We start from the raw sequence: 17062 nt of genomic DNA on the forward strand, positions 1-17062 counted from the left end.
TGTTTATCGTTGTCATCGAAAAGAGAGAGAGACAGAGGGAGAGAGAGATGTCGTCGCGAAATAGAAAAATATTGATGTAGGAAAGAAAAAGAAATACGTATAATAGATTGTCGTCGTATCTTTCACGTGTGACGGTTTCACGATATCTCGGACCAATGGTAGTGATCTGTGTTTCTATGCTAGCCTGACACGAAAAAGATCCCAATAGATATACGTGCGAGTATATTTTTACACGTCGTCATTATTTCGTAGTATTACTATAGATCTTTTTCGACTTGCTATGTATAACTTAATTCCTGTTCAAAGCTCGATAATATTTCAATGTCTGAATCAATTTTCATGAAATTTCGTTTGTGAGAATATTTTTAATATTCGCACGTTACGATGAAAGAATTCAATTCAGAAGTTCTATTACGAGTGTATCTATTTTAACGAAATAAAATGTAATAGATAAAATAAATGTCTACTGTTATTAAATTTGGAAATTTCCTTGTCTCTTTTGTTTCTTCGATATTGATATTCGACAGATCAATGATAAATCTTTGCATCGGGTGAATCTTTTCGAAATCCTCCAAATAAATTCTTCGACTGTCGAGTATGCATAAATCCAAACACGGGAAGGAAACGTTTATCAGTGCACTCGTAGCAGCCTCTGTTCGGTAGCACTTGTCGGTTAAGCCTGGATACTTCACCTCGAGGGTCTCTTGTCATTAACAAATTGTGAGGTAGAACCAAACGGCAGTCGAGTCGAGTAGAAACAATTAGTTATCTGAGTATTCCTTGCCCCTGACATTTAAAAAGATCTATCTCTATGGAGACTAGACGACACACGGTTATCACGATTATCCCTTCGATCGCGAAAAATTCTTTGTTTGTTGAGCAATCGTTTCTTTTGGCGTGGATAAAACACTCGTTTCGATGAAATGTCGAACGATCCCCCCGAAATTTTCGATGAACGAAACGAATGGTTCGAGAATTGAATATTTTCGATATGAGTAATTCAAAATTTCGTACGATTTGAATTATTCTCGAGAATCGTGAGAGTGGATGGCAACGTTGTGATTATAGTGAAAATTATTGGATATTCGTAATGTAGGATTTATTTATATAGAAATATTTTTTAAAATTTTATTTTTGTGTAAAATTACGATGATGATTAGAAGAGAGAAAGGAAATTTGAAGTTTTTAATTCGAAAAAGATCGTGAAATGATCATTTCGTGTTATGTCGAATATGTTGGAGAACAATATTAGATGACAGTATTGATATTACGATGCAAGAATTATTGTTTAAATGAATGTTACAGCCAAAGAATGTATAGATATACCAATGTAAACGAAAAGCGTACAAATATTTTAAGATTAAATAGTTTTCAGAAGTACTTAAAATTTTGTTGCGAGATGTTAGAATTCACTATTGTACACGATAGCAGAACTGGAATTACAAATAAAGAAAAAAAGATAAGTCCAACATTTGTTGATTTCATGATTATGATAGTACTTGATATCTAAAAGATTCGGTACGTATCGTTTAATACGAAATAATTGAAAAAGAGAGACATCTTATTTGATCCGATGATTTCCAATCCAAAAATATGTGATCCAATCTCTCGATAATAATCAATTTATCCGAACTACGAATTTTCAAAATTATTTCAACGCGTACGAAAAAAAAAGTATAAATTACTCATCTTTGTTCGTTCCATACTCTCAACTCAAACACATCCCTTAAATTAAACTAAAGCATCAAGAATATAAACAATTATGAAAACTTTCTTTCAATAAATTCGATACAATTTCCAAGAGTACGAGGAAAGTATAAATTTCGTCTCGAAAAACTCGAAATTAATTAAAATAATTAGATAATTTCTTTTTTTTTTTTTTTTTTTTAATTTCACATAGTAATTCGAGAAGATCCAAATTATATTTTAAATTCAAAGATAATAAAAAAAAAAAAAAAGAAAAATATACATTTGTGTTTTCGTTTGAAATGTAACGTGTGGTCACTGCAATTCGTGTTTCTTTATCACGGCTAATTTGTGGGATTCTTGGTGACCGACAAACACGATCGGCAGAACGGCATCACGTCACGAGCTTTCTTCCGTTCATTTTCTAGGACAGTGTAACGCACTTATCTGTCCATCGAGCACATGCACGACATATGGGCCGTAATCTCAACTTATCGTGATTGACGATAAGGGATATTTTTTTTTTCGCAAGAATGAACGCTCCGTATCTGTGTTATTAATATTATGACCAATATAATAATGTCTCGATCGGCTATATTATTGCACAAAATTTATGTACAATAATTTATATCCATTCCATCCAACGCTTCGAAATGCAGTACTCGTTAAGATTTATTGGCTATTGAATGTTGAGAGTACGCGATCCTTGTGTCTGAGATTGAAACTATTGAAAATTTTTACAGAAGAAATTTTATTTTTAAAATTCTTTTTTGTTATATTCGTATTTTTTTTTTTTTTTTTACATATTTTATCACACGTGTAATTTCATTGCACATTTGAAGGATTTAATTGAAGGATTACGCGTTTCTTTTACGTGTTTAAATGTTCATTGATTCGATTTAAATAAATTGTAAGAGTGTTGTGTGTGTACGTGTGTTTTTTTTATATTTGCAAAAAATTTGTAAAAGTGTAAAAAAAACATGGCAAAGGTCGAACTTCGGTTAAATTGTAATATACAGGGTGTTTTAAGATAAGCGAGCATTCAAAATGGCTGCTGCTAAATCGCGATAAGAATTGTAATTAAAAATTTGTTTGATCATAAAAAGGAAGATATATCATTACTATTATATGCCTTTATATCTTTTAATTGATTACGATTTTTTTCTTTTCTTTTTTTCTTTCTTTTTTCTTTTTTTTACTTTAATCTATAATCTAGAAATTCATGACAGTTATTAATAGAGATTCGGTGAAAATGTAATGTGTATTAAGCAAGATGATGACTTTAAAAATATTTTACTTGTCTATATCGATGGTAAGTTGATAAATAAACATTTCTTAAATAAATAATAATAATTATGCATAATTCGCAAAAATATCTCATTAAAGAAAAAAAATCGTTATCATTTCCTCTAATTTCCGATTTTAAAATAAAGAAAATTTTATCATTCAATTTTTACTTCTTTTTCATCGTTAGTCCATCCGATATTTGATTTTATTCTTCAATTTCTCGTAAAATATAATCATATTTTAGACACTTGTCAACGAATACTCATCAAAATTTATCAAATTTGTGCAATCTGAAATGTCACGAGATTATTTTTAAATCTATTTTGCATCGAGCCAATTACAAAAAAAGTTTAAATTCGTTTAAGTCGAAGATTTCGTAAATACGAAGACGTTAGATTAAATAATATATTCACGTAAAATAAATTAAAACGTTTCGCGATAACGATTCGATGTATTTGTGCGACGAGATAGAAATATTAATTGCGGGATGACGTTTGTCGAATTTTCGCGATCGAGACGATCGGAATCAGAGAATGATAAAAGAACGATGGTATAGAAAAAAAGTATCGTTCTTTTCGAATTTTTTTTTTTTTTTATTATTTTCCAATTATTCGAAGAGAAATTGTTTTCATGGGAAATATAAATTGTAATTTTGGAGAATAATGATTTTTAAATGGATACAATTTTTCTTTCTTATAAAATCTTCTTAAGAAAAGAAAATTAGCATCTATCTTGCGTAGCAATTGTTTATAAACAGAAAATTATTTTAGAGAAAAACCGAAGAAAAATTTATAATACATTGTAATTTTCCTTGAATCTATGATCAGTAACAAATTCAATAAATATTTAATGTAATAGGATAACGAAAAAGCTTCTGATATCTGTACTTTTTTTTTTTTTTTTGATCTACAAATCTTGTTTAAACCTTTCTTAAATTCTATTCTATTCTATTTTTCAATTACTATTTCTCCCCCTCCCCCCCTAATTATTAATCATCACTGTCTACAAAAATAGCTCGAACTTTCCTTCTTCTGGCTGGTTATTTTTGTAACACACAATCGCATACGAAACATTGCAATTGTATGCCAATTATCTCACGACCGAGAGTGTGAAAACGATAACGTGGCCCGTACTTTGAGCAACGGTCGTGGAAGTTTACACCGAGGCTTAATAGATCAGACTTTTTGCTCAATATTTCACAAGTGGCCAAAAACTCTCCTCCGCCCCATCGTTCGACCATTATCTCCCATTATCTGCCATTTTTTTCATCGCGCTAATGACAATATTTCGATTCGAAAAACGAAGCTTTCATTTTTTTTTTTCTTTTCTTTTTTCAAAATGAATCCGCCCGCAATGGATAATGCCATCGATGGACTTACTTCGTGATAGAAACTGGAGATTAGAACGGAATGTTCTGATCGTTTTCGAGAAATTTTTATGCAACGATCTCTCTCCTTTTCATCTCAATGATTAATCGAATTGTGCATCGATCGATGAGGAACAAGTTTGAATTTGAATTTAATGAAATTGAATTTATTTTGCGTACGTATTGTTGTATTATTATTTCGAGCATGTTTGGAATACGTGTATTTGGAAGTTGCTGCAAAATGTTTTTCTTTATTTTTTTTTTCCTTTTTGTAAAACAAATATGTTATTTATTCAGCTTGTTTCATTACAATTATTCAGTAAAAAAACAAAACGAACAACGTAAATTACAACGAACTTGCTTCGATGAAAACCGGAGATTAGAAAAGTTTTTTGATATTTTTCGTGAAAAAATTCTTCGTCTTCTTTTTATCGTACAAATTATTAATCATCGCGATGGAACGATTTCGCGATACCTTTTCTAATTTCAATTATTAATCGAATAAATAATAAAAAATAAGCCACAAGCATCTTGTGGCTTAAGTGTATTAATGAAAATCACAGTGAAGGAACTTTTAAGAGGGAACAGCGTCTCCATCTGTGTTCACTGTTCGGTCCATGTAGGTTTATTGCGGCCATATTTTTTGGACTTGTAATAAGATTTCCCTTGTACGGCTGAATAACTCTCTTTTGAAGGAGATCTACGAGTTCTCGATAACGCGGAAGCTTCTGACGCCCGTGTCTCCTCTTTCGAAGGAGAGTTACGAGATTTCGGCAGTGTGCCTGCCTCTGATGTTTCTGAACAACTCTCTTTCGAAGGGGAGTTACGAGATTTCGATAGTGTGCCTGCCTCTGATGTTTCTGAACAACTCTCTTTCGAAGGGGAGTTACGAGATTTCGTGCTTGTCTCTGTTTGAGCTTTCGAGGGACTCTCTTTCGAAGGAGAATTACGAGATTTCGATAGTGTGCTCGCTTCTGATGCTTCTGAACAACTCTCTTTCGAAGGGGAATTACGAGATTTCGATAGTGTGCTCGCTTCTGATGTTTCTGAACAACTCTCCTTCAAAGGAGAATCACGAGATTTCGATAGTGTGCTCGCTTCTGATGCTTCTGAACAACTCTCTTTCGAAGGGGAATTACGAGATTTCGATAGTGTGCTCGCTTCTGATGTTTCTGAACAACTCTCTTTCGAAGGAGAATCACGAGATTTCGTTTGATTTGTCTCTGTTTGAGTTTGAGTTTTCGAGGGACTCTCTTTCGAGGGAGAGCTACGAGTCTTCGGTGACGTGGAAACTTCTGAGGAATTCCCTTTTGAGGGGGAGCTACGAGATTTTGGCGACGCGCAGACTTCTGAGGAGTTCTCCTTCGAGGGAGAGCTATCGGATTTCGATAAGGTGCAAGCTTCTGTTGTAGGGGGGGTCGAAGTTTTCTTCTCTTCGGTATCTTCTGGCGCTGAGCTTGGTTCTGAAATTGTCGATACGATGTCAGGTTTATTTAATTTTTTTAATAGTTGCGATTAATATTTTGTCGATATTATACAGTGGTTATGTTCAGGATTAAATTTTCATCGAGTTGGTTTGAAGATGGGTACTGGATTATGATGATTTCTTGCTTCGATTCGAATTGATTGCATATAGTTTAGATCGTTTGACACAAAAATGAATAAAATTTTATCTTAATTGAAATACCTGTGGACGATTGTTGCAATGCAGAATTTATTTCTCCATTGATGAAGTCTTTGGTCACACTGCTCGCCTTTGCCACCGCGGATTCTAAAAAGAACAAAAATCTGTTAGATTTGAATCTTTTATTCAAATCCAATTCGATCAACGTTGCACATTTAAACTACGTTTAATTGACTTCGTAAATTAAAATTTAGTCAAACAAATTGCCACTTAACTTGTCGAAATCCAATTTCTCTAAGAGATTCTTCCTTAATTACGAACACGAGAAAGAAAGAAAGAAAGAAAGAAACAAACAAACAAACAAACAAACAAACAAACAAACAAACTATTCTTTACACAAGCTGGAACTAATTTTGCATCGATGCTGCGTTCTCAACGCATATACAATTTCTGTTGTTCCAAGATCTTTCGACTGCTTCAAAGATCCATAGCAAAAAATCCTGGAACATCATGGAAGTGCATTCCGATTTTTCTTAATGAATAAAAATTAATCTTAGGATAAGGCTGTCGAGAAGACACATGGTCGACGAGACACATTTCACATATCTTTGTCACATATATCTTTATTCTGATCATTCAATTTTATGATTCAATTTTTGTCTGACACGGGATCGAGCCTCGGCCGAAAGAGTGGTTCATCGGAACGATCGCGATTGTTCCGGTGAACCAGCCGATGGCCGTGGCTCGTGCGAGGTCGTTTCTTAGTCCTCGTCGAATTCCTTTGCCGACGAATACACGGACTCACCAGAACTGTCCATGGCGCCCTCGAGTTTCGCGCCATCCTTCGTTTCCTCGTCCTTCATCGATTTCGCTATCTGCAATTTCTAAATAGAAAGAACACGTATTGTATAAAGTGTTGGAGAAAGAGGCAAAGACTGTTAAATGTTTAATGAGTTTAATTAATGGTCGATCATTAACGAGCATCACGAAGAGAATGAAATTTTTGGATGCAGCGTGATCTGTGTACTTCTTTCTTAAGGATTTTTGATTAAATTGAAGCGAATTATATGCAAAACTGTTAAAAATATTTTTCATTGAGAGTACGTCAATGGACGCATATCTTATTGACGAAAAATAATTCTCGAGAGCAAAATGATTAAAAATGTATTTGTTAATAATTTTTTTTTTTTTTTTAGATAATGCAAATGGGTGTTCTTTAATTGTGGTGGTACAATCTTGAAAAACTAGGTCGAAAATAAATATATCAGTATTTTGTAAATTAAGATTAATTAACGAATTAAGATTTTTACTTGTTTGTTGTATTGGGTAACGGAGATAAAAAGATAGGATACATTCGCATGTGATAAATTTTATTGCTTTTAATAAAATTATTAAAAATATTTGAATGTTATTCTATAGATTATATACACACAGTTTCTTTATTATCAATCTTCCAATATGCAAAACATATCTATTTTTAAAGAATTGTTTATATTAACAAACAGATTTCGAATTTTGTTATTTAAGATTAAATTCAAACATCGATGAAAAATATTTATTTATATTTTATTAATGATCTATGCTTTTCCTCCTGATAAGATAATTACATGCAATAATTTTAAATTAACGTACGTAAAAATTACGTATATCAAATTACGTATATATTTATATGCATGATCAACTACGCATATGAATTTATCTCTATCATTTTCCAGAGTTATTGACGTAAAAAGTTTACAAAGTTTTTTTTCTTCCATTTCTAATTGCATATATTTATTACAAGAATCATGCGAAAATTCGAATCATAAATTTATGGCGTAAGTTTCATCGCAAATCGCAAATTTTTGTTCTGTATTTTTTTTCTTTTTAATTTCTTGCTTTTTTTTTTCTACTCAAACTACTTCAATTACTTTAAAAAAAATTTATTTATACATCCACAAGAAGAAAATATTTAAATTTCTAGAAAGAAATGAAATTATTTTTAAAGGATTTTGGTCAAAATTCAAATTTTATGAAATTTTCTAAGATTTTTCAATATTATCAATATCGTTTATTTGTTGATAAACTTTATTCTATATTAAGACTCTATTTAAATTTAATAAAAATGTTCTAGATCACATCATCTAATTAAAATCATTATTACATAGTTACATAAAATAAAAAAAAAAAAAAGAAAAAAGAATTAGAGCAATCGGAGTCAATTTTTAAAATTTCTTCACAGACATTTCATATCCACATTAAACACGAAAGACATAACGAAAACATGATTATTACGTATATTAATTTTACCAGAGACATTAGCTGGTACGTATCATCCTTCAAGAATTTGCAAGCTTCCCTCTGGATCTCGGCCGTCTCGTTAAATGATATCTCCTTGTCCGGATCGTTTTCGCTGCTCCCTGTGCTCGATTCTATTGAACATTCGGCAATCTGGAAAAATCGTCGAATCGCATATTTTCTTTGAAGAAAGAAAATTCTCACGCCCGAGTACTCAATTCAATATTTTCCTTCAACTTTGATGACAAACTTACGTTTCAGAGAGAAAGATGCAAGCACGAGTCTATAATTTTGAATTTTAAAAATTAATCTTATAATATTACTCACGTTGAAATCAGAATCGTCCGTGCTGTTCTCCATTGCTAGTCTCTCGAGTTTTGTACGAAGTGTCTCGTTATCCGAGCCATCGGAACTTTCATCGTCTAATATCTGGGAGAATTTGCGTTTCATTTCGTGGAGTACAGGGCTGCCGACAGATTCCGTGGTCGACTTCTCTTCTGGTGTTGCTATCTGCGATTTCATTTAAAACTTGAGTAAGTAAATTTCATTCAATATGAATAATAATAATTGACAATGATAATTGTTAAAGTATCGTTAATTTGTGTTAATAGAAACATTGAAAATTACATACATTTGAGTTGTACGTTTTTTTTTTTCTTTACGCACACAATTATGAAGAATTACATTAAAATGAATTGCTTGGATAATTGAAGACAAACAGGAATGATTGTACACATGATTAATAATCTTCAAATGACTATTTAATTGCAATTGAAAATATACTAATAAATAACTAATAAATAGATGGAACGGATTAATTACGAATAGAAAAAAAAATTGAAATGTTAAGAATCCTTAATTAGATTCCTTATTAAAAATAAATCGTAGAAATAGTTTATTAAAAAGAATTACCGTGTCGAAATCCATTTGACCTACACGAATTTTCATCGGGGGTGGCGAGGGGGATGATTTAGACGTATCCAAACAAGACAAAGTCGACAGAGTCAATCTGATGGATCTGATCAGAGCCTTCTTGGCCTCGATCATCGTCAACCTCTTGTCCTATATCCATCACCGAGACTATTATCGTGCTAATTTTAATTATGTGTCTAAAGGCTAACCGAGTTGAAAAAAAGCGTCTACTCTTTCATTGAGCTCTACGTGTGAATAATATCGATTATTAAATCTTTAAAATACTTGAAAATTATTAAATATCATGCATTAGATAACAATAGAACCCGGGATTAAGGCATTCTTCATTCTTCTTCATTATTTTAATTAGTCTCGACTGTTATATTTTTATATTGTGAAAAGAAATTAATTTAAAATTTTTTGTTATACATTTTATTTGTTATGAAATAAATTTTCTTTATTTTCTGCGCTTTAAAAAATTACCTTCTTTTCTCTTCCTTTTTTTGCCAATCCGACAGATTGATTCGCTGTCTGGTATGAATTTTAAATGGAACATTAATTGATTGATTCGATTAAATTTCATTTTAATGAATTTCAAGTGAATTGAAGATCGTTGAATCGCAACACAACTCAACGAAAGAGTATAGCAGCACTGTTAAAAAGCATGCAAATATGCGATTAAAATAAAAATTTACCTAATGCTAATTTCAATAATAATTATTTATAATAATAAGTAGTTACAAGGAATACAATTTTTTAAAATACGTGTATATAAAATTCTTTGCAAATACTACGTGAGACATGGGAAAAACAAATATTAATAAAGAGATATATAAAAATACATGCAATTAGAATTACAAATAGTCGATTTACCTTGGCACATGTTATTCTGCGCCTCGCTTTTACTGCTTTTACGTTTATCGCTCTTAATCGTCTGCGAGTTTTTTGCACGAATTTTACCTGGAACAGATATTTTTTTTTTTTTTATGTATATACATATATATCAAATTTTATTTAAACAAATCTTTTACTTTCGACACCATTCGTACAACATATATACATATATACAAAAATAGAATCAAAATATAATATTTTTTGATAAAATAAAAAATAAAATTTAAAACACTTTGCAATAATCTATCGTTGAATCTAAAAGAGTATTAAAAAGTTTGTGATTTAATTAAAATATTTTAATCGATATTGAAATATAAGAAATAACGTAGCTTACCATTCCACTTGGTCGTATTCGTGGATAGCCCAAAATAAAAGCACCCACGTTGAGCCCACATCTGATGATTCGAAGTATCACTAATCCTGGCAGAAAGAGAAGCCATGGCAAAGGTCTCACGAGCTCTATTCTCCCAAATACTTTACCATTCTCCTCTGTTATTCACCATCAAAAAATCCAAATTAAATTAAATTTAAATCAAACGAATTAATCTTCGAATTTTTAATCAAATGGTTAAAAATTAATTCAAATGATTTCGTGATTTATTGTTATTAGATTATTAACGAGTGAAATAATTTTTAAAAATTGTTCAAACGTACCAGCCGCGATTTCATGAGCCGGTAAGCTCCATTGAGTTGATTTTTCCACGACCCACAAAAACGAGTCGATAAATTTGAACAATGCCTGGCCTATGGAAGTCTGCGACACGGTCATAATCACGGATTCTATCCATCCTGTAATTCCTTCTGATTCTCTCCTGGATGTTGTCTGCAGGAAATAAGGAATTAAATTATTTTCTTCGCTTTTTTTTTTCACTTCTTTCTGTTTAAATGTATCGAACATATAATGATGTCCATTACTTACAGCTACCGAATTTCTTTCATTCTCCATGGCTAAATTTGATCTGAAAATCGTATAAAATTCGTTATTGGATAAAATTTTAAATCTTAATTTTAAAAGAAGAATCGAAGCGTAGAAATTTTCAGTTTTCATTGTATAAAATGACTTGCACAATGTTCTTATCTAACATGTTATACACAATGTCAAACACTCATTGCCAACACTACTATGTTAATTTATGCGGAGGAATGTTAAACAATTAGTAAAAATTTACTTCATCAAACACACGTAGCATTTCTTTTCTTTTAATAATTATTTGACATTTGACTCATTCTCTAAATCTCTTGGAAACTACAATTTTTTTTAATTTATTCCTCAGCAATGAATATCTATTAATTTTAGAGCCACGATATATTATTTTTAACTTCTTAACTCATACATTATCTTATATCTTTCATTTTGTGCCTTTTAGTTTTACATCTTTTTTTTTTTTTTTTTTTTTTTTATTTCAGTAAATCTTTTCTCTGCATATCCTATATTGTATCTTATTATGCATATATGCACGCATTCGACAAATACGTATCTATCCATGTGCAAAATAAAATATAGCAAGTGATCAAATAATTATCATGGACAAAGAAATAAGTCGTAAATTATACATTTTCAATTCCACTCTTGTTCAAACAACTCGATAATTTCGAAATATTCACAATAATTCGATCATTTGAAAGCACAATAAACACACAATTTTCAAGTTATCTCGAAATTATCGCCACTTAATGAACGAGGCGCCATTAAAAAAACACGATGTTAAAACATTTTGTTAAACAGAGTCTGCAAAATATAGATCTCGTTGTGTACCAAGATTGCGAAAGAATTAATAGAACGATTTATACTTTTGCCTTAAACTTTCGCAGCGGAGACATATTTTCCCATAACACGGAATCACTAATAACATTTTCGACTTTGTTTCTGGAACGGTGTGGACGGGTTCACGTGGATGAAATCCTCTTTCATTAAACCATAATGAGACGGTAATAAATAAACAATAAGAAATGCAACGATGATAATTCGCTATCTGGAAGGCATGACCTCACATTATCGCGAAAAGAGCTCACAGGCAATCATGAGTGTGCCTGTTGGAAGATTCGATATTTCGTAGTGAGAAATTAAAAAAAAAAGAAAAACCAACCCTTTGTCGTTTATTCAGTAATGAAATAGATTTTAATATAATTTATTTTTCCTCTTTCTTTTACGATCCTGTTTAATAACGAAAAAGTTTTCCGGGAAATTCGATTGACTTTGTTGAAAATCCTTTGTCATTTGTTCAATAATAAAGCAAATTTTAATATAATTTATTTTTATCGTAGAATTTTTCTCCTTTTTTGTAAAAGGAAAGCTTTTTAGGGGACAAAATTTTTGGAAGATTCGATATTCTCGTGGTGAGAAATAAAAGGGAATCCTTTGTCATTTCGCTTGGTAATAGAATAGATTTTAATCTAATTTATTTTTCGTCGCGAAAATTCACGACGTTTTTATAGTAGAAAATTTATAATGAAATCCATCCAAAAAATATAAATATTAAAAATATTAATTCGTTAACTGACATAATACCGATATTGTTATTTCTTTTGTTATAATTTAAATATGTTTATTTAGAATTTAGATCGAAGAGGGCAACTGAAATGTCAAAATATAATACAATACAAGTATTACAAATATAATATAATAGAAGTAATGAGTTAGGTCTATATTATTGTATGTATAATATTCAAGTATATATAATTTTCAAGTAAATATTAGATTTTCCTGAAAATTCTTAGAAGTATTCTTTTTTTTTTTTAACAATGATTCATTAAACTTCAATGAATAATTTTTTAAAATAATTATAAACTATTTTAAATAGAAATATTGAGATTAACACTTAATGTTAATATTTAATCTTAATTATTATTTTCTTTCTATGATTTAATTTCTAATTTTACTTACTACTCAAGGTTAATTTGAAAACTAAGATCTAATAATTATCACACGGTGATATTATAAAAAATTATAAAAGATTATAACTAATAAACTTTTAATCCTAATAAATACATTTTATTATAATTTTTCCAAATTTTATAAAATTATGAAACTTAAATAGAAGAAATAGTAACGAAGAAATGAAAAATATTGAATAAATGCTTTAAATTCCTTTCAATAATTATAATAAAACCTAAGATTTAACATGAAAATTGACTGAAAATAAAATTGCAAATCGAAAATTTATATAAACAAAAATATATTTCATGATTATATAAAATCGAGGGGATAATCTTGGAATAGAGATTAGTTTTTTTTCTTAATGATCCAATATGATTTGCTTTCTGTTGGAATTTTTCGATACTGATACATTATTATGGCTATGTGAAATTTTTCTCATCGAAGCCTCAATAAATAAACAATAAAGGAAACGATAATTTTGCTATCGAGAAGGCATGACCTGCTGCTATCCGCCATTGTACGACGAAATTCCCATAACGAGAACGTGAAATAAAAATGTTCAGAAAAATGTAATGAAAAAAATAATTCGATAACGAGAGTTACGAGGGTAGGCAAACGATTATTTCTTCGGATTATTAAGAAAAAAAGGCAGAAAAATGAGAGCTTCGAAAGAGGAAATATACGATATTCGATATCGTGCTTGGATATTGTTATATAATTTTATTATTTTTTTATTACTCCATTATTATTATTATTATTATTGTTAAATAATTCTTATTATTTTCATTATCAATCCACACTATTAATTTTTTTATTTAATTAATCATTAATTTGTGTGTGCATCATTATTCAATTATTGATTCTTACAATTGAAAAAAAAAGAATTTTGAGAATTTTTTTATATTATTAAATTGAATATTTTAGTGATTATGGTAATAATGCATAATCTATCCAATTTACATAGAGATCCATTGATTTCTTCATTTCTTTTTTCAATTAAAAATTTATTATCCGATGAACTTTATAGAAATTTCAATATTTATAATACATGCACATATTATATTAAACATTATAGATATGTATATATGACCTTTTATATTACTGTATAATGATTTTTTTTTTTTTTTTTTGTATAAACTTTAAGTCTACATACGTTTTATAAGAAACCAATATATAAATTACGTTATATATTAATTACATTGTAGGACAATATTCTACACAATATTTATTATTTTTCATAGTTTGTATTTATTATTGAAACGAAAATCTATTATTAATTGATAAAAATTATTATTTTACCATTATATAGTTATCGTTTTTGTAATTCATTGCTTTCCTATTAATTCTAGAAACATATTTAATGGAAAGATAAAATACAAAGCAATTATTTACTAATAATAATAATAATAATATAATTAAAGCAATTAGGGGTATGTAAATCTAAATGATAAACATAAATATAAACATAAACAATAGTTCAATCACAGATAAATATAGATTCTTTCGATCTTGTAATTCAAAATTTATTAATTTATTATTTCTAACTACTAGAGAAAATAGTTATTTAAAAATTATTTCATTTATGACGTTTCAAAATTCATAAGAACATATTTATCTTATTTATCTTTCGTTTGAATAATAATTTTATAGACTATCAAAAAAAAAAAAAAAAATTCGACGTTATCTCTTCGAAATTTTTCATATTTTCTTTACATATAAATACTATTTATAGATCGACAAATAGTTAATGATTAAATTTAAAACATATATGTGAAAATGGTAAGGAAACTCACCAAGCGATAAATCATGAGGCAAAGTAACTTCCATCAACGCTGTTCGCCAAGCGACTACACAAGGAAGCCTCTCAGAATCCCGTTTTTCTGTTGTTTAGGTCGTCGAGGACAGAATACATTAAACGGTTACCAAATCGAAACGAATCATACGAATTCGAAATTCTCTCTATTTGAAAAATGAAATACATAAATCATTTATTGATATAATCATTTGAATCATATAAAAGAAATCATTTACATTGATTATTATTAAAATTCGATATTGTAAAAATATTATCTTCAATTATTTTAAATGTTGGCATGAAAAAGATGAAAAAAATTTATTTAAAAATCTCTTTGTCGTTAGAAACGATCAACATCAAATTTGGTAATACGATTAATTTTTGTAACAAGAAACGATAAAAAAAGAAAGAAAAACACGATTAGAATCGAGTAATTTCTCGAATTCTTAAAGCAATTTTTATCCACACGAGAAATTAGACAGTATCGAATAAAAAAATGAATTAAACAACAATTCAATATGAAATCATTCTTAACTAATTCTTAAAATTAAAAAATAAAGAAAAAGGAAAAAAGATAAATAGCTACGATTATTTTCGTCAAAACGTAAGACAAAACTTATCCTTTACTCTGGATCCTAATCAAGTTCAAAACTTAATAAATACATTAAATTGTCATTATTAAAAAAGAAAAAAAATTATTCTTCCAATCTCGTCAAAAGGTTCAAAATAAATTTTACCTCAACGATAAACATATCTATTAATCAACATTAATATCGAACTTTATAATCCCATTCGATCAAAGTCACTTCAATCCATCATCCTCGCAAACGAGGGTTGAAAGGCGATCGACTCGCGACTGGCGCACGCCATCGACTTGGATCACCAACAAGATGACCGCAGATCATTTTCATAAAAAACCGTTCTTACGTAACCTCAAGGTTCTCACTTCCTGCCGTAACCGCGAGAAAATCGAACAGAACGACAAATCAAGCAAAACTTATCGAGTTTCCAACAAAAGTATATATATATGTATACTGTAGCGAATCTTACCTGCTTCAAAAATGGCGGCGATCGAACGCCGGATGATTCCTCACAGGAGCTCTTCCTTCACCCCTTTCCACGTCACCCGCCTCCTTATGGCCGATCTTCCTTCCTCTTTTCACGCGAGGAGAAACGGTCGCGATCCACGCACGATCCACCGCGGACGACGATCCACTGGAACTCTATTCACGATGGAGGATCGTCATCCGCCGGAACCTTTGGCCCGAGTCGTATCTTCTTCGTGATCACGCACGCTCAGGCCAAAGAATTCGCCTGTTTCCGCCGTTTTCGTGGATTTGCACGAAATGAACGAAGCTCGGTTGTTTCGGTACCGATGTTGGTGTTCTGATGCAATGTGAATGGACGAAACGATGGTGGTTGATCCGTGCGTAGGTTGAGGAACAGTTGGGATGGATGTTGGAAGAGATTGAAGATCGCGTATGAATTTTCTTAATAATGGGTTTGTGATTGGAAAAGGATTTTATGGATGCGTGGTTAGAATTGTTCTTGAACAGAAGGATGTATGATGATTCGTTTTAAATTGGAAATGTGAGAGCATCTGGAAAAGGAAAAAGAGTTTAATGAAAATTTTATGAGACGAATTCATTTGTACATACATTTCTGTTATAGATGGTACTTTTCAATTTATCAAGAAATTCTTTTAATCGAATTAATATTAAAATATATATCGAAGAAAGTAAAGATAGGAATACAGAAGTAATCTCTTGAATTGATAACTTTCTGAATGAACTCGTTTCGTCAAATTATATATTTATATATGTGTAATTTTAAAATATGATACGTGAAAACTCTTAATTGTAATCATTAATGAAGGATACCTGAGGGAAAAGAGTAATTAATATCTTTTATATTTTATTTATTATAATTCTGTTATTAATACCTACGAATTTTCATTTTTCACGGTGATATTCAAGAAAATCCAAAGATAACGATAAAAAATTATCTCAAAGTGTTTTTTGTTGAGTTTTTTTTTAAAAAAAAAAGTTTTTTTGCATCGTATTTATATTTCTTTTACATGGATTCTTTATTCACTTTACAAAATATTCTCATTTCTTTATATTTCTTTAAAGATCAATATTATAAACGTTAAAATCAGCCTTATAAAATCGTAGCAAAAAATGGTAAATCTTTAACTGAAATGTAACATGAATAAACAGTTAATTGCAATAAATTAAAAACACATAAATCTATACATATTATAATATAATAATACAAAATTTGAAACATCACAAATTGACTCAAATGTATTCTCAATATATGTGATGATCAAAAATTTTTAGA

At 29.8% G+C, this 17062-nt stretch overlaps 1 protein-coding gene and 1 long non-coding RNA gene across 11 annotated transcripts in view; one reads left to right on the plus strand and one right to left on the minus strand.

Moving 5' to 3' along the window:
- The window catches only part of LOC147658849 (uncharacterized), a 161846-nt gene that overhangs the window by 53160 nt on the left and 91624 nt on the right, over positions 1-17062 (plus strand). The window lies entirely within an intron of this gene.
- Positions 4571-16202, minus strand: LOC100864508 (uncharacterized). Of its 10 annotated transcripts, none has more exons than XM_086902539.1 (12): positions 15770-15990; positions 14718-14883; positions 10966-11005; positions 10701-10869; positions 10381-10535; positions 10026-10112; positions 9153-9302; positions 8568-8750; positions 8253-8393; positions 6769-6847; positions 6027-6110; positions 4571-5802 (listed from the first exon to the last, which is right to left on the minus strand). In XM_086902539.1, the coding sequence occupies exons 3-12, from the start codon at positions 10990-10992 to the stop codon at positions 4943-4945; spliced, it is 1935 nt and encodes a 644-aa protein (XP_086758665.1). In that variant the 5' UTR covers positions 10993-11005; positions 14718-14883; positions 15770-15990; the 3' UTR covers positions 4571-4942. The 10 variants fall into 10 exon arrangements, with proteins under 10 accessions (XP_086758665.1, XP_086758658.1, XP_086758654.1 ...); XM_086902532.1 differs by having other exon boundaries at positions 15457-15788; XM_086902528.1 differs by lacking the exons at positions 14718-14883; positions 15770-15990 and adding an exon at positions 11838-11994 and having other exon boundaries at positions 4571-5121; positions 5185-5802.

The sequence above is a fragment of the Apis florea genome, unplaced genomic scaffold (genome assembly GCF_048593485.1).
Source record: "Apis florea isolate Af1SG1 unplaced genomic scaffold, ASM4859348v1 contig_1615_pilon, whole genome shotgun sequence".
Classification (NCBI taxonomy): domain Eukaryota; kingdom Metazoa; phylum Arthropoda; class Insecta; order Hymenoptera; family Apidae; genus Apis; species Apis florea.